This window comes from Pocillopora damicornis, chromosome 6, assembly GCF_964200805.1.
Source record: "Pocillopora damicornis chromosome 6, jaPocDami1.2, whole genome shotgun sequence".
In the NCBI taxonomy this organism is placed as follows: Eukaryota; Metazoa; Cnidaria; class Anthozoa; order Scleractinia; family Pocilloporidae; genus Pocillopora; species Pocillopora damicornis.
Genome location: NC_142675.1, coordinates 14,152,080 through 14,178,549, shown reverse-complemented (window position 1 = coordinate 14,178,549; position 26,470 = coordinate 14,152,080). Strand labels below are relative to the sequence as shown.

Below are 26,470 nucleotides of genomic sequence, written 5' to 3'. Positions count from 1 at the left end.
TGCAGCTCTTGGAGAAGTGTGCTGAACACGATCTACGGCTCTCTGCGAAAAAAGCTTCAATTCAAATCCCCGTCTGTCACTTTCATGGGGCACAAGCTTACCCATAAAGGGGTGGAGCCCGATTCTGCCAAAGTAGCCACCATCAGAGACATGCCAGTTCCAACCGACAAAGCGGCAGTACAACGCTTCCTGGGAATGTGCCAATACCTGTCCAAATTCTAACACAACCTGTCCGAAACAGTCTTGAGGAGCCTTATCAAAGATGACTCTGTATCTCTTTGGTCTGAAAGTCACGAAACAGCGTTTAACTCAGCTAAACGCCCCATCGCCTTAACAACCGCGCTGCGCTATTATGACCCACACCTCCCAGTGACACTTCAAGTAGACGCATCTGACTATGCAATAGGTGGGGTTTTACTAAAGGAGGGGCGCCCTGTCTGTTTCACTTCACACACCCTCAGCAACACAGAAAGAAACTGTGCTCAAATCCAGAAAGAGTGTCTTTCGATCGTGTCCTGCATGGATAAATAATAATAATAATAATAATAATAATAATAACTTTATTTAAGTGTCAGTGTATTTAGCACTGCTGTGCTAATTGGGGACACTGTAAATAAGGAAACAAATATCGTAAATGAACAGAAACTCGTTAAAAACCCCAACTGGTAGGAGGCAGACCAGTTGGCTATTTACAAAGCGTGCAGGAGTTGAATTCGGGGCCACCGAAGACAAATCCATCCAGTGGTAGGGAGGAGGACTTGAACCCGGGACCTCCGGCTTACAAGTGCAGCGCCCTAACCACTAGGCCACGCTCGCCTCCTGGCGAGCGTGGCCTAGTGGCATAAATGGCATTACTACTTGTACGGCAAACATGACATCACCGTCCACTCAGACCACCAACCTCTGGAGACAATCTTTAAAAAACCCTTGAGCAGAGCCCCTCGCAGATTGCAAAGAATGATGCTGAAGTTGCAGAAATACCAGTTCAAGAAAGGGAAAGAGCTTTTTATAGCAGACACACTTTCTCGCTCAGCCACCAGTGTTCATGATTACACAACCGCGACAGTCATACAAGAGTGCAAAGTGTTTCGTGTAGAACTGGCACAAATGGACCTAGCAGCAAATAGTGTAACCGTTGAAACAATGAACCAGATAAGAGAGGACACTTCAAAAGATTCTGTTCTAGCAGTACTACATTAAGTGGTGCTAAGTGGATGGCCTTCAGAAAGGAAGGAAGTGCCCGATCAAATTAGAGTTTACTGGGACTCAAGAGACGAGATCACAATGTATTACGGAATCCTTTACAAGTCTCATCAAGTTATCGTACCCACATCCTTGCAATCTGAAATGTTACGGAAGATACACGAAGCTCACCAACAGCGCAGATAGCAGTATACGACGGGCACGCAAATCCATGTACTGGCCAGGTATGCAAGCAGCAATCAGGCAGACATATTCATCTTGCGGGGTTTGTGCCCAGTACTTGAGCAAGCGACCTCGAGAACCTATGGGGTCACACGACATACCTTTCCGGCCTTAGTCAAAAGTGAGTGCAGACCTATTTCAACTAAATGGCAGCAATTACCTTGTTCTGGTGGACCACTACAGTGGCTACTTTGAACTCGAACCTTTGCAAAACAGTCATACGCCATGAAAAGAAATTCGGCCCGATACAGAATTCCAGAGGAATGTATAACTAATAACGGCCCACAGTTTGTCAGCCATGAGTACTCGCGTCTCGCTTGCGAGTACGGGTTTACCAGTACAAAATCGTCACCCTACCATAGTCAAGGAAATGGAAAGGCAGAATCGGCAGTCAAGATTGTCAAGAATATCTTGAAGAAATCACGTAACGAGGACCCGTACTTAGCTCTCTTAGCGTACCGAAACACACCCCAACATGGATACAACTATTCTCCTGCTAAGCGCTAGATGTCCCGAAAACTTCGGGACATTATCCCTATAGCTACTAGTCAGCTCGTCCCAAAACTACAACATTGCAGAAAGAGAAATAGGTCAAAGGTGCAGTAAGACATGAAGGCACTAACCCCGCTTAGAGAGTTCACAGAAGGGGAAAAGTGTACCCTAAACCCCGCCCCACAAACAGGTATCAGCCATGGATCCATGGGGAGGTAGTAGAAAAGCCCACACCAAGGTCCTGCGTGGTCAAAACAGCAATTGGACCAGTTCGCCATAATCATTGCCAAATCAGGAGAGCAAAAGCAGAGCCAGCTGATGGATACAGCACAGTGATGGACCAGCTTGAAATCGCATCTACGCACTCAGAGCAAGAACAGGAGAGACAACCACCAAACGCTGACTCAACAGGAGAAACAATGCCCAGCTTTTTAAAAACGGATTGATGTTTTTTTCAGACGTTAAAAATAAACCTACTTTTTGGCTACGACGATGTCACGGAGTCTAGTACCGATAAATTAATGTTAGTCTTGGTAAGGCTGAATGGAGGTTTCCTCAACTTCTGTTGTCAAAATTTTATTCCTTTATTTTCCTCTACCGGCCTTTAAAATACGCTCGATCTCAGTAAACTCTTGGGAACGAGGCTGACCATTCCAAGGTAGAGAGTCGACTTTCTGCGACAAGCTGGTTTAAGTGAAGGACGATGCTATTCAGTAGATAACACGTGCCCGCTCCTCGAGGAAAAAAATACAATTGCTCCCAAAAGAATTCCCGATAAGTACTCGAGACGTTCTACCATTGAATTATAGGAGAATCATGGCAAGGGGGCCATTTACCAAGGCCATGGTGACAAACTTCCCGGATACAAACAGTGCGAGGATATAAATGCCGATATCGTGATGTAAATGATGATGAAAATTAAGACGGTAAATTTCAATTTGAAGGAATACTTTATTCAGTGAATGGCACAGGCATACTTGGAGAAAAAAATGGGATTGTTCATCAGTACTCAGTGAAACTAAACCGTGTTGAGTACGCAACAGTTCGAATGACGAAAGCAAATGATGTCTTTTGGTCAAAGGTAAGACTTCGCAGTCGAGAGACTCCATGGCATATTGACATGAAGCATTTAGATGTTCCAGTGCTTCCTTGTGAAGTTAGGGATCCCTGGGAATGAGTTACCGAGCAGCACGTGACCACAGGAAGTAACTACGCATGTGTGATCCGTCAAGGAGGATTCTGCTCCACATGCAAAACAGTGATTTTGTCCAAAATATCAGGGCTAGAAAATTGAATTCAGCCTTTCCAGCCTGTATTTTGTGTTATTTTATGAATAAGCTGTTATGTGAAATTCTTTCAGCACAAGGAGGTAAGGTTCAAACCTTTATATACGAACAATTTTGTCTCGATGTCGAAACCACTTTGAACCCTGCTTACCCTTGCATTTCCTGTCAGTTTTGACGGAAAAAAGGGAAAGGTATAAAATCGAGACATAATTATCAGGGAATATTTCTACTTATTTCATGTTGACAGCTTGAACTTTTTAGTCTGAACTTTAGGAAATAATTTTTTGTCCGACATGCATTGTACATTGATGTTTCTCGGTCGTAGATGACCTAATGGCTGCCTTCGTTTTTTGTTTTAGTATCATTTATGTATGTGCATTTAGACATGGCGTATCCTCAACTAGTGACGATAAAAAAAAAACAATAAGAATTTTGTTCAAGTGAACACGTGAATATTTGGAATGGTAAATTTCCAATGCCTGAAACCTTCCCAGTTTATTGTTAACAGGATAACAAACAATGAGCTTTGTGGTAAATCCATTCATCGATTATTATGTTTGTCTAGCTTCCATTTTGATCTTTCGCTTGAGAAAGAGAAATTTTAAAATTTTAGCCTTTATATGTTGTCTATCATTTATATTCACTCACGTCATTGGGAAACATCGTGGACCTGTGATTACTTTGTGTTATTTCATGACAGTGGGATTTGATAAATGATTTGCAGTATTTTGTATATGTGTATTTACAAATAACACTTAAGTAGAAGCTACAAATTTAAAACTGTGGTCATTTTTGTTTTTGCTGCATGACTATAGAGCAAGTCTTAAAGTAATTTGCATCAAGTGCTGGTGTGTGAAATTGCTGTCACCTTGTTGTACATCTATATGAACAGAGAATGAATTCCAGAGACATCTCTTTGAGAAATGATCAAGTTTATAGACTAAAAAATATTATTTTACCCTTCATCATTTATTTTCTTCACAGATATTGTCAATTGTAGGTTATACTCTCCCTACTTATAATTTAGAGATGGTTTCATTCTCATTTCAGGGTATTATGTTGTCATACCACTAAGAGATATCTGCATGTGTTCTCTTGGATATAGATTAGTTAATGGTGTTCTTGAAATTAATTACCAACCACACGCCTGAGATAAATGAACCTTTTTCAATACAGGAAAGAAGTTATTGTTACTCACCACTCTGACAGTTCATTAAGAATGCTGTATCTTTTCCTTTTTTCAGATCAACAGCTGTTACTTTAAGTCTGGGTATAGTGGACATGCATTTTTAAACTGTGTAGAAGAGCAAGAGCAGCAATATTTTTTCATAAACTACATTGATGTTTGCACACATAAATGGTTGTTACGTGACACTTGATATTTTATTATTGCAAAATGACTGTTTCTGTGCGTGGAGGGACTGGTGGGGACTCTGCTCCTCCCAACAGTACCGCACCTGTACAACAAGGTGGCCAATCAAATGACTCTGGTCAACAGCAGGACAATGAGAACTCAGTTATACAAAATGATGATAGTGCTAGTCTATTGTTACCTAATGGAGAAGTGGCATTTCCTCTTACTGAATTGTCCAAATTGGATGAGATGATTAACAGGCCACGTTGGGTGGTACCTGTCCTTCCCAAGGGTGAACTGGAGGTTCTCCTAGAGGCATCTATCAAACTTTGTAGAGCAGGTATGAGTTCATGTATATGCTTTTGTCCAGAGAGAGATAAGAGTTTTATGGGGCTAGGGTTTCCTCTTTGTAGCTTGTGGAAAACAAATAGGAGCATATTCATGTAGTTCTGACCAGGAATATTTATTGTTAAATTTAGTGTGATTCATTAGCAGGAATCATGGACCGGATGAGATATGCAATAGTCATACACAGTTTATACCAGACAACAAAAAGTTGTGGTTTGAACAAAACTAAGTTTATTTTGTATGCATACATGTTATGCATACATGTTAAGTAATCCTAAAATGTACACAGAGTCTGTGAGATCTGGATGAATAAACATGTATCTTCTTTAAACTTAATAATGTTTTAAAATTGACAGAGCTAGACACCAAGAGTGAAGAGTGCCAGCGGTTCTTTCGGGATGGCTTGACCACATCATTTCATAAAATTCTTAATGATGAAGCAGTTAATGGGTGGAAGTATGACATTCATGTAAGTCACATGTTTTTCGGTTTTTGATTGTGTGGATCCAAAGTTAGAATGAGTTTAGCCCAAGCTATTATGCCTGTGGATGACTGCTACTTTCCTTGATTGTTCAAGACTTGCAAGGCTTTTTATTGTTCTAAATAATCACAGACCATTATGTTGGTCAACAGTGGTTGTCATCTACATGTACAGTATTGTGCAGAAGTAACGCAAACAGAATTTGGCAAATTTCGTTATTTGTTCTAGCAATCTTTCATCAAAAGTTTGAAGAAAAATCCAATTTAAAGTTTAAGACATGTTAAGCGACATTTCGTTTGAACAAAGGACACTTTTTCGTTGAATTTTTGCCATGAAGCAAAAATTCATGGTGGAAAGTGTCTCTTCAATCATAAGTGTTCGAAATTTCACTTCAAACTGACAATAGCCTTCTGCAAGTGATCAAGTTTGTTTTGTGTTCATGTAAGCAACACGAAATATTTTCAAACATATTTCCAGCCTTTTTCAGTCACCATGACAGACACACTTAATATTTGTGACTAAACACAGTAGACTAATGGACTAAACACCAAAAAGTCATCATGTCCAATTCTGGGCTCAATCTGTGGATGACAACAAAAATTGAGTAAATTTTCCTAAGCGTCTTACAGTAATTCTGACTATGATACATGTACTTGGCTGAAATTATCTCCCAGATGAATCCAGATATTATGCACATCAACTTCAGTTTCCTGATGTTTAATCAAGTCTAAACCATCATATCCAGTTCAGTGTTTGATCAATTTACAACAACAAAATTAAATCGGGATGAATAGCAATTGTGACTAAGAGACATGTATTTGGTGGAAATAAACTCTCAAATGATTGGAATAGTTGTGTGAAACAAAGGGTGTGAAATACTTTACATTTTGCAACAGCACTGAATATTAATAAATGACAGCTGAAACAACTAGTATTTTGGTCACGTTGCCCTATTTTTGCGTAAATTCTGGCATCTTCTGCCAATACTTATTTTGCACTGTTCCCACATACACTGTTCATTTCCATAGACAGCTTTTGAGGTCTTCCTGATCAAGGTAGATTTGCCACAGAACCAGTGAGAGTGAGACGCAACTTTCTAAAGATGCTTGTAGTACTGGAAAAGCTCACCAGTAACCCTTTGCATTTCAATGCCTTCAGTATTTCAGCTGGGTGGAGGCCTTGTTGTGGAGGATCTTGATTTTTTTTTGTAGAATAATTTGAAACTTTTGCCATGATGACTACCAAAAGTAGAGTACGTAAATGATCCCAAACGCATCAACACAATTGATACACTGAGTGTTGCCATGGTTGCAAACAACACAGGTCGCGCAGAGACTTAAATCGTAGTGGGAAATTCCATGGGAGTTTTACGTAGAGCAGTAGCAAACCACAAATTCAACCAAATCTTTTTGAGAAGAATGAACAATAGCAACAAATTTTCGTCCCAAATATTTGCCACATAGAATGAATTTTTCGCTTGAAATTTTGAGTCGCATTAACACCATCAAGGAATATGTCGCCAAAAGTTCGAGTTGTTCAAAACAATACATGCCTTGAAAATTTGCCGAAATGTCGTAGAAGTTTCGTTTCGGTCAAAAATTCATCAAAAAGCTAGGAATTTTATTGAATTTCATAGACAGGTGTTTGCATTCTTTTGCACAATACTGTACCTAGCACTTTATAGTTTCATCTTTTATTGGTTTTTTTTCTTCTGTCCCAGTTAATCAGTCCTAGATTATATTTCACTGTTACTGGGTACTGAGATACCTTTCATGCCTGCAATTAATGGTTGCAATGAATCTCTGCAACCTCCCCATTACATTTCTTTAAATGAAACCCTTGGACTCCCAGGTTTCTAGTCTTCTGTCTGTTTTCCATGTACACTTGTATATCAAGCTGTACCTCTCCTTTTTAAGCTTATGTTTTGGGAAATGTTCTCTCCTGATTAATTTATTGTTATTTCATATTAAAAGCTGTTTTAGAGCAATTCTCAACAGTAATTTGTCTTAGTTTGTTATGTGTTTTTCAGAATTATCTTGAGATACTTTTTATGATAATGACACAGCCACATCTGAATAGTGTATGGTTTGCTTGGGGAGCCATATCTATGAGTTTTAGACATAGTCTTTAAGTTAATGGTGCACCACAACAAACTTAAAGGCCTCTTTTATGGAACCTTAAAATATAATGGCTAATGAGCAGATGGAAAGTTTTGGTCAGAATGTTGTCATCAGTTTGTTTTTATAAATTGAAGTGTGTTTTCAATTTCCATTTTTATCCATTCAGAAAGCTATTTTAAAGAACACAGAGAAGCTTGTAGAGTTGTGTGTTACAAAACTGAATCAGGATTGGTTTCCTCTTCTTGATCTTCTATCTTTAGTATTTAATCCTATGTCCAGGTATGTACAACTGTTTGGTCTTAGTAGCAATTGTCAATTCATTTTTGCAGTTTTTCTATTTTGAAATTAATGTTCATTGTCCTTCATCATCCCTGGTCCCTTAACTGTGACAATTTACAACTAGAGTTATTTTTTTCTACCTCAGGAACACTAATATAATTATGTTTCACTTGATATCATTTCAAAATGATTTTTTTATTTACCTATTAAGTATATTTAAAGTATTGCAGCAGACATCTAGCCTCTACACTGTTCAATTGAGATTTGTTCGAAATATAATTTGGTAACTGACTGTTTTAACCATTCTCATTTTACTACATTTACCTGTGTATTATTCCTGTAAAGGGTATGTGTCACTGTGTGTTTCTGCTTTTTATCTTTTGAAGTAAAAATGTGCTGACCTAAGGTACTTAGAGTTACATGTATTTAACTTGTCAGATTTAATATCTACAATGGTGCTAGGCCTTCAGAGACAGTTCCACAGGGAGCTCAGGTCAGTTGGTAAAACATTGTACTTGTTTAAATGTATTTATCATCACCATCATTATTATTTTTAACTTCCATTAAATAAATGTATAGAGGTTCTTTATGTTCACTGCACAAACCAAAAATTAATGTATTAGTAAAAAACAAAAAGGAAAAGTGTTATTGACTCAAAGCAGTGCTCTTTTAACAAATTTAAACATCTGAATTAGCAGGAGGCAAACTTTTTGCCAATATATACAATGTATCTTGTACACTGTAGACAAAGTATATACATGTGCTGCTACTTACTTGAGCATGGAACTTCCTGGTTTGGATTTCTCATAGCTCAGAACATTTAATTGCTCTTCTCCTTCATGAAGCACGTTAATTTTTCAGCCATACTTGTATGCAACATAGCTGATCAAAAATATTCTTATTCTTTCATCCAGTCACCTGGTTGTTGTTTGCCATTTTCTGATGGGTTTCAAAAGTTACAATTAAATATTGTGTGACTGTAGGTTTGAATACTGGCAGGTTGATAAGCTTCTAAAATTTGTCACCTCTCATCTCTGACATTGAATGATTGCAGTAAATTATCAGAAATCTACTCTTACAGAAATAATCAGTTTTGTTAACATATGTTATACAAAGAGAAAATTACTCAATATTGTTTTATGTTATTTCTCTAGGTGGCTGAAAATTTAATTTATGCCAGACCTCCTGATGCCAGGTCACCAAAGGTACATATTTGTTTTAATTGATAAACTTACATGTAGGTGTAACACAGTTTGAATGAAGTGACTCTCTCCACAGATCATGAGTAGCATGCTTTGTGAGAGATTTTTTTTTTTGCCATCAGGGAGGAGTTAAATATTGCATTTGAATGGAAAGGGTTACCATTTCACAGTTCCAAAGAAAATAAAAGAATTAGTGAGACTCTACTTGTTTAGTCAGGTTTAGCTGAGGATCCAATTGCTTTCAACAACCTACAGCCAAGTGTAAAAGATATGTCAAGTGGGATAAGAATTGTGATTTACAGCTTCAAGCTCAACCTTTCTGCCATTTGGCAGAACAATGAAATGGTTAGCAGAATAAAATTTGGTCACCGAAAAAGACACTCTCAGCAATATTACAGGATATTCAAAACAGCTGACCACACCACTTGTATTTGGAGCTACATGTAGCAGTAAGCCATGACTGTTCCATACATGAAAACATACCCAAATTTTGTTTGTGAAATTTTATTCTAGATACTATGATGACTAAAACAGTCACAGCTGGGAATACAATAATTTTGTCTTAATATCCACATACATATGCATGTAACTGAGAGTAATTTATATTCCTCTTTTTATTGTAACCAATGGCTCAATTAAATTTTATCTTTGTAGGGATGGCTTGTGGATCTAGTGAACAAGTTTGGTGTCTTGGAAGGTTTTAGCACTTTACAGGAAAGAATATGTGATGGCAGTAATCTTAGTGTCCCACTCTTAGCAGCTCTCCTTAGGTTTGTCGTGCTGTAAATTTTTATACCTTACATTGAACATGCAAATCCAACCATATTGGAATCTATTTGTGTCAGGGGTGGCTTTGGTCTCAATTTTTACCCCTATTTCAGGTGGTGTAAATGTACATGCAGAGCCAAATCTTTGAGGATTCATGTAAATGATGGCTGTAAGCCATTTTTTTATCAGTAGCACTGAAGAGCAGTTGCAAGTTGTTGTTTATTACAGAGCAAACTTTTATGCAAATCTTGAGGTGCTCTCTCTGCTTTGCTTGAGTTAGTAAGTCATTTTTTATCAATAGCACTGAAATTCAGTTGCAAGTTGTTGTTTATTACAGAGCAAACTTTTGTGCAAAATCTTGAGGTGCTCTCTCTGCTTTGCTTGAGTGAGCAAGTCATTGTTTATTATGCAGTGTGATTGTATTTGATACTCATAGTAGTAAATCATTCATAGTGCTGTATATTTATTGATATGCATAAGCAACATTAGTGGTATACAAAGTTAACAATACAATGCTTAATTAAAAGAAAGATATGGTGTCGTGTCTTTGCACCTTCATCATTACTTAATGCATGCAGTGTACACTGATAGATAAAAAAGAATAAAAGAAAACATAGAATAATTTCATGACATAAACATGCAATACCCAACTAACAACAGCAATGTGTTTTTATTTTAGACCATTTGGATCCTGTGCAGAGGTTCTGACAACTAGCACCGTAGAAAAATACTTTTTACCTGTTATAGTGAGTAATTTAGTTTCTGAAAAGAGCAATGTCTTCCATAGGAAAGGAGAAAGAAAAAATCGAAAAAAGCTGAATCGCTTAGTCCATATTCAAACCCCATACCCATCATGTGGGGAAATTAATAGGAAATGAAATCACATTGTAAAAGGAAAAATCATTCAGCGTCACTTCACTAATGCTGAAACTTTCATTGAATTGCCAGGTAGCTTTCTAGCAAAAAAGTAGAAGCTGTAATTATCAGGCTTTACTTACAGATGGGGATAATCTCCATCATAACCTCTACAACAGTGTGTATAAGCAAATTTTTCTAAATTCTGCAGGATTTTGTTCCAACATTTCTTGAGAACTTAACTGATGATGAGCTTAAAAAAGAGGCCAAGAATGAAGCAAAGAATGATGCTCTCTCATCTATTATCAAGGTATTTTTTAAAAAAAGTTTAAGTGCTGAATTCTTTGTAAAGAGCCTCACTCCCAGTTTGACTTTTTTTCATATGGCTACCTGGTGACCTAAAAGAACATAAGAATTAGTCAAGAACATAAAGAAGAAACAAAGTAAAAAAAAAAGAGTAGAAGAGGATTACTATTTTTTTAATGCTAATGTACCATTTGACATCATAAGTATTGGGGAATGACAGTGAATACAGACTCCTACAGAACTGCTGAACATACATGTGCTGTAGGCTGTCATATTTCACTACAAATTTAGTTGCCAAATTTTTTTTCGTACTCATCATGGTGACAAATGAGGTTGCAATTAAGAATACTGTAGAGACTGGATGGGAGGAAAGGAGAATGAGCACCCTGCAGTGTTTGTTTAGATTATCAAAATAAATCTTTTGTAGATTACGGTTACCATCTTTACACTAGGAAAAGAGAAGGAATGGATTTTCTTGTTTCAACAAATTCTCCCAGACTGTGATTGAAGTATTTGTAAACCTACATTTATATAAGTTTGTGTGTTTAAAGTACATGTATTTCCTCTCAATAATGTTGAGTGCATGAAACTTTGCAACTTTACTTTCAATTGAGACTTCTGTTGTTTTTAGGCTCTTAAAAACCTGGCAGTTAGACTGACATCTCGAGAAGACATTGCCAAACAATTGGAAACATTTAAACTGAAAATGATACTCAGGTTGGTTAAAGATAAAAAATATAATGAAAATTCTCAGTGTGGCTTCAGGGGCTGTTGTTTATTATTTACCTTTTTACATGTACTTCTTTCAATAGATTACTTCAAATTTCTTCATTTAATGGGAAAATGAATGCACTAAATGAGGTAATACAGTGAGGCTTTGTTCTGTACGATACATTTGCATGTGCAGTAACTGGAGATTAGTACACTCCCCTAATTCAAGTAATGTATAGCCCTTATGGGTCTTCTTTAAAATTTGGATAAGCCAATGAGTGCTTTATCAAATTTGTGACTTAATATGATCATGTTTGTTGTACAGCATTTGTATGTTAAGAACAGCATCAGCTGCTTAACTGTACTGTACTTTACTCTTTGGCCATTCATAAACTAAAAAAGAATCAATAAAAAAATATGAAGTTCAGTGAATTTGTATGTAAGTGAGGGTGTGCGAGATGGGGGCACTTATTCCAAATTTTTACAAATACATGTTGAAGGGGTGACTTTTTAAAGGAAGACACTAATTAAAGGATATTTGGTTCCAGCTGTGTTTATGTGCAAAACACAATTGTACTGATATTGATTTATATAAATATATGTATATATATATTTTTTTCTTTTTCTTTTTCAGATAAACAAAGTTATCACAGGTGTATCATACTTCACTCACAGACACACGGTAGCAGAAGAGGAGGAGTGGCTAACAGCAGAGAGGATGGCTGTGAGTATTAAACACATCATACTCGCATATCTTCATAAAAATAAAATGTATACCAGGGACAGATTTTAAAGAGCTACTATACAATACTGACACTTACACATTCAACAAAATCCAAATGGTTAACAAACAATTCTAATTACCCATGTATGTATATACCTACACTGTACATGTATTAAGTTAGCCTCTACTACAGTGTAATTACAGTACCTTTCACTACTGTATTTTACTTACCTTACAGGAGTGGATCCAGAAAAATGGAGTCCTTTCAATAGTGTTAAAAGACAATCTTCATCAACCTCAGGTTACTGATTGTAGAAATGATTACACAAAGCTGAACTATTAGAAGGGTTTTGATGTATTTGTCATTGGTAACCCTGGTGTCTTAAAGAAACTTTCATAGAGCAGAGTTATAGAGACTGCTTGGTGACAACATTTTGTCAGCCATTGCACCTCAGCTCTGTTGTGGCACTGCCATGTTATATTTACTGTTTTAATCATATATTTTGCAATTGATGCAAAGCCTACAATGTGTGTGTAAAGACAATAAAACCTTAAAGAGTTGCTGCATACATTGCTCAGTTATGTATATGTTTGTTGTGCGCTAGGTTTTTCCATGTTCACTTTTTACTTTCCTTTACTTCATATATAAATATAAATAAGAATTGAGATGGTGATTAAAATATTAGGATAATTTTGAAATAGAACAAGCATACATGTAGTTGCTAAATACTTATCTAGCAATGATGCTCTCAATAATGTGCATAAAATGCACAGTATATGGAGTGACATGTTTATATTTGTTTATTCTAGTATGTTGAAAAATTGGAGAAAATTTTGCGGTTTGTTATAAAGGAAAAGGCTTTGTCTTTAGAAGATTTGGACAACATTTGGGCTGCTCAGGTTTGTATATAAAGTTGACCCTTACTATACATGTACATGTACTGTATGGTGCTGGCCCCGGTTGTTTAAAGGTTGGATAACACTATCCACTGGATAAATCTTTATAAGGTGGATAAAGCTATAATTATGTTTTGCTATCACTTATCTGCTGGATAGTGATTTATCCATTGGATAGCATTATCCGCCCTTTATACAACTGGACCCTGGTTTTCAAGTTAGGTTTCATCATTCTTGTTACACTGATCTTTTTTTCAAATGTTTCTTGCAGGCTGGAAAACATGATGCAATTGTAAAGAATATCCACGACCTTTTGGCCAAATTAGCATGGGATTTTTCTGCTGAACAGCTAGATCATCTGTTTTCTTGTTTCCAGGTAAAAAAAATTACTTCTGTGGTCTCTTCTTCCAAATTTGCATAAAAGCAGTTTTTTCTGATTTGGAATTTGTCAAAGAACAAATTTCACTCCAAAGGTCTAATTTAGGATGGGAATAGTCATCTTCAAACCCTTTTTTGTTTTATTTTGTATATTGATCAAGAATTTGAATTGTTGTCAAACTCATAGAGATGAAAGCTGCTTAAACCTTTTTTGGATAAATTAGGAATGTTTTGTTTTCTTTTGGTTTTTATAGGAAAGCTGGACAAATGCTAGTAAAAAGCAGAGGGAAAAACTGTTGGAGTTAATAAGACGTTTAGCGGAAGATGACAAAGAAGGAATCATGGCACACAAGGTGAATGGAGCACAGAGTTTATTTCTACATTACATACATGTATGGTCAAATTGGCAGAATTGGTAATCAGATCTTCAGCCCACTTGAAGTCAATAAGGTTGTAAAACTCTTTGGAGTATCATATTGCAATAGGTGATTAATTTTTGTAGAAACCTCTTACTAGTATTAGTAGAGATAGGAGGAGAGGTTGCAGAGGCATACATGTACAAACACATGTATGTACTTCTTCTTTAACAAGGGCTAAGGATCCGGGCTATGATACATGTAAGCCATTTGCTTGTTGTTATGCAAAAACCTGAATTTTCTTACCCTGTTGTTGTGTTTATGTAGGTGTTGGGTTTATTGTGGAACCTTGCTCACAGTGAAGATGTCCCAACAGACATCATGGACTTAGCTTTAAGTGCACATATCAAGATTTTGGACTACAGTTGCTCACAGGTGACTTAGTGGATGTAGTGGCACTATATTCAATTGAATTATACTTGCTTGTGAGCCCCCATTAATGTCTTTGCAACTGGGGCCTGTTAATTTGTTGATGGTACATTGATATAATCCAGTTCTTGCATGAAATTGTGTTGCAGGACCGTGATTCTCAAAAAACAGAGTGGATTGGTCGTTGTATAGAAGAGCTACGTAGTGACACTTGGGTTTTACCTGCACTCAAGCAAATCAAAGAAATATGTTCCCTTTTTTATGAGGTATATTTTTTAGTTAGGGTGTTGCATTTTTACCCTGGTGATCACTGTCAATGTAGTCTTTTGATATTATTTTGCTCCACATTTTGGACAGTTTGCATGGTCCTAGTGTAGTGCTGCTCAGCACATCATGTTGTTTTACCACTGTATAATCATTTTTGTTTGTACTCTTTACCTTGTAAGGCTCCACAAAACTACTCTCACACTCAGCGTAACCCTCATGTATATTATCGACATGAAGTTATAAATCAGCTGCAACAAACTCACTCCTTGGTAAAATTAGTTGCTGATAATCTTGCAACCTACATGCAGAAAGTGCACACTCTGATGGAAGGTAGGATCTTTGATTTTCCTTTGTAACTGGTAATTATTTCAAAGATGAATCACTGTTGTGAATAATTTGTAAATGTTCTGCTATTCGCAGCTCAGATTGGCTAATATACCCAAAAGCACAACAAAATGTTGCAAAATATCTCCAAATGATTGCAAGTCATGGCTGTGATTAGTGACTTGAATAAGAAATTCAAAATAACATAAACAAACCAGCAAACACAAACAAATAAAACTGCAATATATATAAAAATTTAGAGCATTATTTATACCTACATGTAGATGAAAGAACATGAAAGGTGGAAGAAGTGATACTAATACTTTCTCAGTTAAGAATTTGCCTAAGGATACCATGGTTGTCATCTAGTGAGCTGAGATAATTTGGTTGTATCAACTGAGTTGATGATATTAATTGGCCATTTAGAGAGTTAACGTGAGCCCTTCAACAGAGTAAAAACTAGTCCAGCATAGTAAATAAACAAAACATTTATACACAATTATGTTTCAATAAGTGCACTACAATTTATGGCATGTGTTTCAAACAGAAAAAAAATTTTAGTAACCTTTAAGCCAAACTGTGTTTTTTGAGGATAATCAAGATAATAACTGACTGTAATATGTGTCTTAGGCAAACCAGATGTAGTCCCAAGTGATATAAAAATTGATGGAAGGTACAATCATGTGACCCAAGTACAGGAGAGACTTAACTTTCTCAGGTACTGAGTGTATGTGAAACAGACATGAAAGGACCAGAGAGTTGTACAGTGTATATACACAGCTCATACACAAATTTTTAAAGACAAGAAGCCTTATTACACATGTCAAAACATTTCCCCTTTTCTCCTCTTTGTCAGTGTTGACAACAAGTGAACTAGACTTCCTGAAAAGAGAAAGAGATAGATAGTGTAGTGTTTCAACAAAAACTTGTCAAGACTTTTCTGCACATTAAAGGGGTAATACTTTATTGATAGCCTTTAACTGACCCCACCAAGCCTCAAGAAACAACTACATGCTATTCATATTTTTAAGTGCCAGTTAAAAAATCATTTTTTGTACATCCAGTGAAAATTGATACCTAACACAATGCAGACTGAATTTTTTCCTGGAAAGTGGTGGCAGGGTTGTCTTAGGCAAAATTTGATGATTCTCAGAAGAAAGACTTATCATCACAAAGTAACATTTGAGACTGCTGTAAGGCCAGTAAAGCAGTAATATGGTGAAACAGGCATCTTACCTTCCTTTAGTTATGAAGTATACTTGTACTTTACTAGTGGTAATTCAAACAAAGAAATGTTTATTTTGCTAACAAAGACAAAGCACTATGTAGCACCCAAACAGACCAAATACTTGATTGAATCTCTGCACTTGAACAGTAAGTAAACAACTGTCTGTTAGCTAATCTGTTTCATATACTTCTTTTTTCTAGGTTTCTTCTCAAAGATGGACAGTTATGGCTATGTGAACACCAAGCCAAATTGGCAAGTCAACATTGATATCTGTCAGTTACTAACTTTTCAATTATCAGTCAGTGAATTGGTTAATTAGGGGCTGAGTGGTTTTGTGACTGAGTTATCAACTTCATTTTGTTACAGATCTGGCAGTGTCTTGCAGAAAAAGCTGTTTTATCATCAGATAGGGAGAGTTGCTTCAAGTGGTTTTCAAAAGTAATAAAAGTTGTGGTCTACCCTAATAATAACACATGTACAGTTTTGTATGATTTTATGAGGCCTAATATTTAGTAATTTATTTGGTGTTCATTTTGAAACACTAGTCAGTTCACAAATTCAAAACTTTTGGGATGCAAAACATTTGCAAGGACAAAGGTATAAGAAGACTAATAATATACACATGTAAAGTACAGCATTCATGTTGCAATAATTGATATGATTTAAAAGGAAATGGATTTCTGTAATGTCCTTAATCAAGGTGAACATTAGCAGAGGTTCTACCCAACTCCTCAATTGTCGGCTATGGCATGGATGCATTATTTTACCTTTTTTTTTCTGTAGTTGATGGGGGATGAACCAGACGTAGATCCTGAAATCTGCAGATCATTCTTTGAAGGAAATGTCCTCAAGTTAGATCCTTCTCTGTTAACAGAAAATGGCATAAGGTTTGTGATAAAAAAAGTTTTAGTAGGGTGCACATTGCACCATTTTGCACCATCCTTTTAGCACACAGTACTGTGTAAAAGTAATGAACAATTGCCAAATTTTCTAGCTGCACAGGGCTTTTTGATCAAAATTCCATCCAAACTTTATTTTTGTGATATTTCCAAGAATTAGAGGCACTTTATTTGCTGTGAATGTTAATGAGTCAAAAATCATAGGGAAACTTTGCTCCTCCCAATCATTAACAGAGATGTTTCATAACCAAACCTGTAAGGTGCATTCCTTCAAAACATGCTACTTTCAATCAGTGTGGAGGTGTTGAAGGTTTTTTTGTTTATCACAAATGAAAGAAACTTACAAACTTATGGAACACAAGAACATTTTTTGGTCTTTAACCACTTGTATTTTCACATCCAAAGAGGAAAGCTGCATTAAACCTCAAAATAATTTTCAATGAACAAAACTTGCAAATCCAATATTTTTTTCCTTTTTCATATCAGGTGTTTTGAAAGATTCTTTAGAGGAGTCAATGTCAAAGAAGGTAAACTAGTAGCTAAGAGAAGAGCGTACTTAATGGAGGATTTGGATTTGATAGGAGTGGATTACTTATGGCAGGTAATTACTCATTGTTCATGCTGAAACTACATATAGTTCTTAGATGTATTATCTGAATGCTCCTTTGCATCTCAGTATTTGTCAAACAGGGTTGAATATTTTTGTTCATACTGAAAGTGGTTTGTTACATCACTGCATCACTTCTGAAAAGAGTCTTCACGATTTTAATGTTATTCTCAATACTAAAGCTTATAGAAAGTGGTGTGGACTTCAAAATCAAACAAAACAGAGAGTCATTTTGATCAAGGAAAATCGTCTACTTCTCTGGTTTTACATAAGTTGCAAATACACATGCATAGCTATTATCATTGCAGTTTACAGTTTTTCAATGGTTAAGAATTTTTCTAACCAGTGTCATCTGCCATGATTTTCAGGTGGTACTTCAAGGTTCAGATGACATTGCTGGTCGTGCCATTGAACTGCTTAAGGAGACTTTCACCTCTCTGGGACCTAAACTGAGGGCTACACAGGTATTTTGAAAAATTGACATTCAGAGGATAAGTCAAATTGACCAATAAATGTATATCTTTTCTTCATTTTTGATCAAAAATTTGGTTGAGTTTCTGATGTCATTACTCTGCAAATTTGCATATTTTAGAACTTGAATGGCTATTGAGAAGAAGAGATGAGTGGAAGTATTTAATAGCTTTGTTCTTCCCATGTAGACTTTAGATTAGACTGTCATCATAGTAGTATGTACAGATGTACAATGCAGTGATACCCTAAATAAGCTAGGAATTAGTTTGATTGTCATTTCATACACTAAAAGACAAATATTTATTATTTCAGTGAAATATTCCTTCTAAGAATGTGGAAAATTGATAATCTGGTAGATCAAAACTTCTTGCCTGAAAAATTATATTTTATTTTTTAATTACCTATATGAAGTTGCTATGTAATATTGATACTTCTACAGGTTGACATTCATGAGAAGTTCATCCTGAATTGTACAAACCAGATTCGCCAATCAGCAGATGTATTTTCTAATAAGGGTACAGAGATCACACGTATTGAAGACAAGTCTCCAATTCCAAAGGAAAAGCTTCAGCAAGAAGCAAAGAAAACAGTGAGATGTCTGACAGTTCTTAAAGAATATGTTGCTGAGTGTGATGATGAACATGCAGAGGAACGAGCAATCCTACCTCATGGAAGGTAGATACTGTGTTCAAATTATCTTCTAAATGATGCACTAGGTGACTGAATGTTTCTCTGCTCTGCAGGTCATGCCGTGGCCGACATGTTTCACTTATTGTCAGATTCCCATCCCATGGCCGCCAGGGAGAAGACTTTGAGATTTGGTCACACACAAATGAGTCTATCGCGTCCGTTAGACGACAAGTCATGAGCAGGTTTTTTGTTTATTTTTGGAATATGAAAGATAGTAACACTTGTGGTGTTTTCGTTAATATTGCTAAATTATTGCTTGTCTGTTTGTTACAACAGGTTGAAGAACTCTTTACAGACAGCCAGGCTTGATCTGTATGTCAATGGAGAGATCCTCTGTCCTTCTGATGACAAGAGACTAATTTCACAAGTGCCATTGAGAGACAGGACAGTAAGTGTTAGACTTGTATTTCATTTATAATGAATTTGCATTTGACAGTTGTGTTGTTGTTGTTGTTTTGGTTTTTTTGAATTGATCCTTATCTCACATCATTAGAAACTAATTTTTTTTCCTGTGGAAAGGGACATCGTTTAAATCTTATGCCATAATTGCTAAGAGGAATAATATTCAGATCAAAGAATTTTTAAAGATTAAATATTTTGTATGAATTTATCCCATCATAGATAGTTATTTTGTTGGACTTGTTATTGTTCTCACAAATGTTTTTTTAAATGATGATATCAGTTTTAAGGTGGTACCAGGGGTTAACCTGACCTTTTCGGATTGCTTTTATTTTCTCACATATGAAAGATTTTTGTTTAAATCTAGCCTATTTGCAGAATACGATGATAGGATAATGTGCCTTTATTTGAAATACAAGCAGGAAAAGTTTTGTTTTGAATGATGATACTTGTGGCAAAATTTCAAGGCATTGCAACAAATCTGTCATGAGATATCTTATTCCAAAAACTGTTGAAAATTCACCAAATTTTTCCTCTTGTACCCCCATGTTGTTTTCATGAATTGAATTAAGGATCAAATTTCTATTAACAGTTAATAACAGCCAAGATTGGAACAATGAATAGCTCCATGCCATCATCACCTGATTCATCATCAGACTCATCAGGGGGGTCTACACCAGCTGCTCTGGATGGTCCAAACTTAGATGCTGAGAACTGCCTTCCAGGAGTGGTAAGGAAGATTAAAAGATGAATTTTTGGTTAACAAATCATTAACCGCAGTTGCAAATTTTGGTTTTGTGTACAGGTGTATGTTCGTGGTTGTATCTTTTATGAAGCATATAACAGTGAACTGACTTACTTTGATTAACAAATTTCAAATGTTTTCCTGATTAAATGATACCAGAACACCTGTACTTTTAGAAAGGTTACACTACTGTTGCCTTACATTTTGTAATAAGCGTACTGTGTCATCGAAGAGAACAACTACCTTGTTAAGGTACAGTCATGTTCAGCACCTGATGTATGATACCCATTAATTGTTATCTTTAGATGTTGTCCAAACGGCACAGCTTTATGCAATACCTAATCGATCTATCTGATCAAGGTATAGCTCATAACATTCCAGATCTAAGGGAGAGAGTTCAACAACTCCTTAATCTCATACCATCAGGTGAGTTGTGTTTATATGCAACAATTAATTTCCAACAGTTTTATTAAATGTCAATATTGGCTTGAATTACATTTTCAGTCCTCTACATTTTAAAACAACATGTGAATGATTTTCTTCTAGACACAGAGACAGTCGGAAATATCAAGAATGTTTGTCGAGCATCTTCAGAAAACAGTTCTAAAACATCTTCTCCTTTACTTGACAACATGTTCTTTATACCCTCTTCAACACAAGTTCTTTATAACCTAGAGGTATAGTACATGATGTTTGCCAAATAAATAGATACAGTGAGATGCATATAAACTTTAAGTGGTATGATATTAAAAAACAAGATGGAGTCTGTAAGCTGATCAGTCAATGGCATGCATGCATCTCTACCCAAATATGGAATTAAACTATTGAGGCGCTAATAATGATTGTAAACAAAATACATGTATGAATAGTACGTGAAGTGCTGCTTCACCCTTGATTTCCCAACAAAAATTTATCTTGAGCATTACTTTATGGTAATGGAGGTATGGTAATATTCTGTAGCTGTTCCTTGACATGGATGTCACCTTTATTCCTTATTTTCTTTAAGATTGTTTATTCCCTTCTAATGCCGGCTGCATTACCCAGTCAAGATCACCAAACTTTAGAATTCCAGGTGCGTACTGTATGTGTAGGATGTATGTCTTAAATGAAGAAACATTAAGGCTTGTGGGGCACTTATGCAGCTTAGCCTTCTTATTCCAAAATCTCAATCTCAGTATGCAGTAAATCAGACTGAACTTCCATCAAAATTAATGGTAATCATATTAATCGTAGCATATTGTATTAATTTAATTGTGTGAATTTGAAGGTCAACTTTTTGAAATGTGGAGGCATTCAATGCATTCTTAATATGCTGACAAGTACAGAATTCCTTCAACATGCTGATGTAATCACCAAAAGGTACACAATAGAATAGACACTGAGCAATGAAGTGAGGCACCAATTCTTATTGAGGGTAGTCTGTCGTTGTTTGACAGAAAGACAAAATTGATAATAAACTTGAGTTGGACAAAATATGTGGGTTGCATTGTTAGAAACATTGTTGTCTCCTTAATTGTTACCTGTGTGTAGCTGTTTTGTCACATTAGGTTGGTGGCATTTTCAGTACCTTTTTATATGAGTAGAGTGAAACATACTTTCACCAGTTACTCTTAAGCATGCAACCTTATGTTTTGATGGTTAAAATTTACATGAAGCTAGATTTATGATCTGTTTTCTATCAACATTTACTTACAATATTTCCCTTCTTGTCCTCTCACTTACAGAGCTGCATTCTACACACTCCTTAAAATGGCCAAGTTGTTGCTGACAGTAGTGGGTTACGCTCAAGTAACAGTGGTAGCAGAAGCTATTCAACCCTCAGACCCATCCTGTTCCCCTCCTCCAATCTCTGCTAGTGCTCATAATGCGGCAGTCATATTACAGCAAGCCTTGCAGTATATTCCTAACCCTGGCACAGAGTGCATGTTACGGAACATGGCTGTTAGACTTGCCACTCACTTGAGTAGCCAGGTAAGTAGGTACAGAAAATAACACACTCACGATGTGGGTGACAAAATATTGTTGCAATTTAGTTTTGAGTACAAGAAAATGAAAAAAAAGGGAAAAATTTGGTGTGGCTATAATTAAAAAAATTCCTTGCTGTCAGCACTAGATTGTGACATGTAGAAACTCACACCTCTTTTTGCCTCTCTTTATGTGAGGCTAGAAATAATTTATATTCTGCTTATCAATATCTTGATACACACTGAACTTCTGTAGGTTACAGAGCCGTTACCCGATCTAAATGCAGTCAAGTCTGTGCAGCGGTTATCTTGGGCTGCAGGTGTGGGCATGCTACATCTTATACAGTCAACAAATGAAGAAATACATAAAGCCTATGATTCAAAGGTGAGATTTTACATTTTTTCTCTTAACAGTTTCCTTTTCCTATTAAATTTATGAAAAGAAAATGAGGGAAATAGCTGTTTGGCAAACAAAACACAATTTTTAAACTGCACACGACACCGGGTACTTTTTACTCTTAAACAAAGTTTTGAAGTTGTGTAAAGAAACTCAGTGACAGCCTTGGTGAGCTCACTCTGTTTATTTTGGTGTAAATATCTCCTCACCTACATTCATGTGGTTGAATGCGGACAAATACTGTTTTTTCTTGTTTGCAGACAAGTACAAAAAGTCTTGATAATGATGACATTCAAGTGGCAAGAGAAGCACTTGAAGTAAGTTATTCCATTCCTAATTATACTTTATTGCTGTATTTAATTCTCAAAAGCAGTAGTTTTTAACGAATCAAACAAAAAAGGAGACTCCCTTTACTGCTCTTTAAAGAGTTCTACTGTATTTTATTATCTTGGGATCAATTACCTGTTTGAAGTAGAGGCTGACAAAAGATTTAGAGCACAACATGAGTTATTAACAGTAACTTCTTTGAGTCTGACCTGGAGACTTGTACAGAATGAGAAACATCTCCTGGTTTCATGTACGCTGAATTAAATAACATACTAAAGCTGTATGAACTATTAATAGGAGCGAGTAACAAGTATATATGCAATGTATGGTCTAAGCTCTTTGTGTAATTCCTTTTCCATTATAGGTGTTAAGTGTGTGTTTAGCCTTATGTCCAAGTCTCCTTGAAACTCTCACAAAGGACAAATCCTGGCAATGTTTTATCATTGATCTCCTTATCATGTGTCAAAGCAGGTATTCTAATTTATATATTTTTGTTTTTTCATGTAATGTACCACATTCCTTGAAATAGTGCTTTAAAGGAAAATCATAGCCTGTTTGTATATGACAGACTCTGGCAGTGTGTATCTGATCTTTTTTCTGTTTCATTCTGTGTAGAGCCATCCGATGTAGCACAGCAGAACAGTTCTTTCTCATTGCCACACGATGTTCCCACGGTCACAGACCACTTATCTTTTTCATTACACTTCTTTTTACCGTGCTTGTGGTGAGTGTTTAGAGATACATTGTCTGTAGACATGGTACTCACTCTTTGTTTAACCAAGGTGGATTTAGTTTAATTTTAAGGTCATAACTTGGCTTTAAACCAGTGACTAGCTTATACTTAATTTCAAATTGTGGTAATAATGGCGATATAGTAACTCGTGAACATGCGATTAGGAATCCCTCTCCGTTAGAGGACCAGACTGCTAACATCTTGAATTCACGAACAGTGCTTTGAGCGCGAATCTTAACGAGTTTGCTTGAAAATTCCAGGTCTAGGTAGCATTGGCAATAGCATTTTGGCAAGGTCGGTTTATTGCAATGAACAAGTTTGCTTGTCGTTGGTAGCCGTGTAGTATTTTAGTGCTCTTGAATTGTAGCCTATTCTTTAAAACAATAAACCGCCAACAATAGTAAAACAAAAGGACCACCTCATACATACCAATGAGGTTGATGTCTCAAAGTCGTGCGCGCACATGCGATTTTTTGACGCGCACAATTTTTTTATTCGCAATTGCATGCGATTTTTGGCGCGTTTAATTCGCGTTTTTCGGTTAACGTATACGTGAGCGGTAATGTAATTAGTCTTTTGGCTGAGACGAAACGGTGTACCATACCAGCAACGAAGTATTTTTGACAAGTATTTGACAATTTTTTTCTTTGTATGATGCAAAAAGTTTACCGTTTAGGTCATACTCTAGTGACCTACTTCAGTAAAATATGACCTTAACGACGAGGTCGTGCTACTCAAGATATCAGTTATTACAACAGGAACAGGATCCTAAGTTACTTCAACCAGATTGACTTCTGCTTGAGAACAAATTGTGGTGTTTCACTTTTTGGTTGATGTGAACTAAGCGTTACTGTTTTGTACCTCACTCTTAGACATGTTAGGGAAACAAACTCTTTTGTTATTACTAGATAGTGTTCTGCACCACGAGTTGTATTTGTGATTGCCGTTATTACTTTGTTGACTTGTTAGCTTTGACTTTCGCTTGCAGAACTCCATTAAGGATCATGCTGGCTCCTCATATGAATACTTTAGCTTGTTTTGCAAGTGAGTAGCAATAGGAGCGTGGTTAGTCATAGTGGTTAATAAATAAGCGTTATCGACCAAGCGTGAGGTCAAGATGGTTGGATATTGGTTGAGGTCATTTTTTTTGCGTTCTTATGGACTAAGACAAAGTCGAGGTCGTGAAAACGGAAAAGAAGACGAGGCTAATATCCAGCAATCTTCACCGAACAAGGTTGGTCAGTGAAGGATTTATTATATAACAAAAAGATTTTGCGTTGTTAAGAGTCAAGAATTACTTGTTTATTTCAAGAGACGGGAGGGAAAGCTAACTGTCTATGTAGCATAATAAACCCACGAGAGCCGTTATGCTTTCTCAATTTGACTATTTTTAATGCTTTTAGCGACCTTATCGCACACACTGTCAAAAAAATACGAACCTTTTTGTAAGTTCACCTCGAGCAATTTTCTTTCTCGCGCGGGATCAAAGTGAGCAATCTTGAGCGGACAAGATGGGCTGGATAGCCAATCAGAACACAGGATTCGCTTCATATTGCCAACGGGCACTGCCAGCGATATGATAAAGGACAATAGTGGTAACGAGTTATACTTTTCAACAGGGATAATGAATTGAAACCATAGTGAGATGTCATTTGGATGATTAGATTTAATTACCCTTTCTCCCTTCATAAACAAAGAAATCGTGAAACTTCAACTAAAAGTTCGATTGGTTGAGTTAATATTTGCACACACCTATACAAATCTTACATGCATCTTAAACTTTGAGCAAACTATCCATGCATTAGTGTCTTTCAACGAAAACGGGAAGTGTTTCTTTCAGGCTGGATAGTATTTTGTACCTTACAGGTTTAGTTCCATGACCAGTGTGTTATAGAATGTGCATTGGATTAGCTTGCACTTTTAATCAAATTACATTCTTGGTTTAAATTCATAGATTACTTGCCCATGCCTTCTTGACCCATTGTCCCCTGCCCACGGCTGAGATGATGCTGAACACTGAAATAACATGGCTCAAAAAAGCAAAGGTTAGTTACTAGGAATATGACTCACTTAAAATCTATTGCCAAATTTTTATTCCATAAGTGATCGTACTTGATTCGTGCCGGATGATTATCTTTGAATCGACGATTTACTACTTAAAGTACCTTCTTCTTTTACGATATTAACTCGAATTAAGGTCTCATTTTCATTGTGAAATAAAAAACAAATGCCGTAAAGCTGTCACGATACTAACTTATGAGTAGTCTCCAATTTCCGATAAGCGAGGTCCACAAGGGGCCTGGCACGAAAATGAACCGCAGACTCTTCACAGGCGTCTCGCTGTTCACTCCGCAGCGCTAACAAGAGCCTGTTCTCAGGCTATCACAGTACGAGTTTTACTAATGGCTGATTCATTTCTGTTGATTATTTCAGGATTTAGTGCTATCATCTGAGGAAGGTAGCTCTGCAGTGGATGACTCCCTGTTAGAAGGTCACCTTGGAGTTACAAGAGAATTGTTACTTTTTCAGTCAGCTCAGAAGAAATTTGCAATTGGCTCACAAAAGGATGGGCCTAACCTTATTAAGGTATAGATATCAAATAGACATTTTAGAAAATTTTACAATACTTTAGGTATCTTGAAATACAGCTGCCCATTGTATATGAATGAAACAGAATTGTTCAGTGTCGACTTTTGGTCTTGAACTTTTTTGCTTCTGTGGCCATTTTTGTAGAGTAATAAGTCTATTTTATTGTTAATTCAACAAACACGTAATGAAAAACCTGCATGTGAAGCAGATAATCTAGCCCACACTTACTACACTTTAGTAGGTCATTAAGTTTGTCGTTTTGTATTTGAATAAGTTGAAAATTGTTTCCTTCTAGGATCTTGTGGAGGATTTCATATTCCCTGCATCCAAGCTTATCATCGATGCTAGGAATGGTAATGGTAAGGAATTTAGTTTTGTTCCATGTTTTGCTTTTCAGAGCCAATTACCTGTTGATAGAA

The 26,470-nt window shown here is 36.3% G+C and overlaps 1 protein-coding gene across 2 annotated transcripts in view; it reads left to right on the top strand.

Moving 5' to 3' along the window:
• Positions 1 to 3,093: 3,093 nt before the first annotated feature.
• LOC113665389 (ubiquitin carboxyl-terminal hydrolase 9X) overlaps positions 3,094 to 26,470 on the top strand; it is a 34,260-nt gene continuing 10,883 nt past the window's right edge. For both annotated transcript variants that reach the window (XM_089208643.1, XM_027181060.2), the window contains exons 1-42: positions 3,094 to 3,286; positions 4,448 to 4,897; positions 5,262 to 5,374; positions 7,673 to 7,785; positions 8,224 to 8,278; positions 8,940 to 8,990; positions 9,642 to 9,757; positions 10,435 to 10,501; positions 10,822 to 10,920; positions 11,548 to 11,633; positions 11,729 to 11,777; positions 12,262 to 12,351; positions 12,590 to 12,652; positions 13,162 to 13,251; positions 13,520 to 13,624; positions 13,881 to 13,979; positions 14,310 to 14,417; positions 14,561 to 14,677; positions 14,858 to 15,008; positions 15,633 to 15,720; positions 16,431 to 16,482; positions 16,597 to 16,668; positions 17,014 to 17,117; positions 17,616 to 17,730; positions 18,105 to 18,200; positions 18,647 to 18,882; positions 18,951 to 19,079; positions 19,174 to 19,285; positions 19,889 to 20,026; positions 20,347 to 20,467; positions 20,588 to 20,718; positions 21,048 to 21,113; positions 21,309 to 21,400; positions 21,766 to 22,012; positions 22,262 to 22,390; positions 22,663 to 22,719; positions 23,094 to 23,200; positions 23,345 to 23,453; positions 24,451 to 24,506; positions 25,417 to 25,507; positions 25,896 to 26,048; positions 26,347 to 26,410. In XM_089208643.1, the coding sequence (XP_089064769.1) occupies positions 4,600 to 4,897; positions 5,262 to 5,374; positions 7,673 to 7,785; positions 8,224 to 8,278; positions 8,940 to 8,990; positions 9,642 to 9,757; positions 10,435 to 10,501; positions 10,822 to 10,920; positions 11,548 to 11,633; positions 11,729 to 11,777; positions 12,262 to 12,351; positions 12,590 to 12,652; positions 13,162 to 13,251; positions 13,520 to 13,624; positions 13,881 to 13,979; positions 14,310 to 14,417; positions 14,561 to 14,677; positions 14,858 to 15,008; positions 15,633 to 15,720; positions 16,431 to 16,482; positions 16,597 to 16,668; positions 17,014 to 17,117; positions 17,616 to 17,730; positions 18,105 to 18,200; positions 18,647 to 18,882; positions 18,951 to 19,079; positions 19,174 to 19,285; positions 19,889 to 20,026; positions 20,347 to 20,467; positions 20,588 to 20,718; positions 21,048 to 21,113; positions 21,309 to 21,400; positions 21,766 to 22,012; positions 22,262 to 22,390; positions 22,663 to 22,719; positions 23,094 to 23,200; positions 23,345 to 23,453; positions 24,451 to 24,506; positions 25,417 to 25,507; positions 25,896 to 26,048; positions 26,347 to 26,410 (4,435 nt within the window). In that variant the 5' untranslated portion in view covers positions 3,094 to 3,286; positions 4,448 to 4,599. The remainder of the gene's footprint in view (positions 3,287 to 4,447; positions 4,898 to 5,261; positions 5,375 to 7,672; positions 7,786 to 8,223; positions 8,279 to 8,939; positions 8,991 to 9,641; positions 9,758 to 10,434; positions 10,502 to 10,821; positions 10,921 to 11,547; positions 11,634 to 11,728; positions 11,778 to 12,261; positions 12,352 to 12,589; positions 12,653 to 13,161; positions 13,252 to 13,519; positions 13,625 to 13,880; positions 13,980 to 14,309; positions 14,418 to 14,560; positions 14,678 to 14,857; positions 15,009 to 15,632; positions 15,721 to 16,430; positions 16,483 to 16,596; positions 16,669 to 17,013; positions 17,118 to 17,615; positions 17,731 to 18,104; positions 18,201 to 18,646; positions 18,883 to 18,950; positions 19,080 to 19,173; positions 19,286 to 19,888; positions 20,027 to 20,346; positions 20,468 to 20,587; positions 20,719 to 21,047; positions 21,114 to 21,308; positions 21,401 to 21,765; positions 22,013 to 22,261; positions 22,391 to 22,662; positions 22,720 to 23,093; positions 23,201 to 23,344; positions 23,454 to 24,450; positions 24,507 to 25,416; positions 25,508 to 25,895; positions 26,049 to 26,346; positions 26,411 to 26,470) is intronic.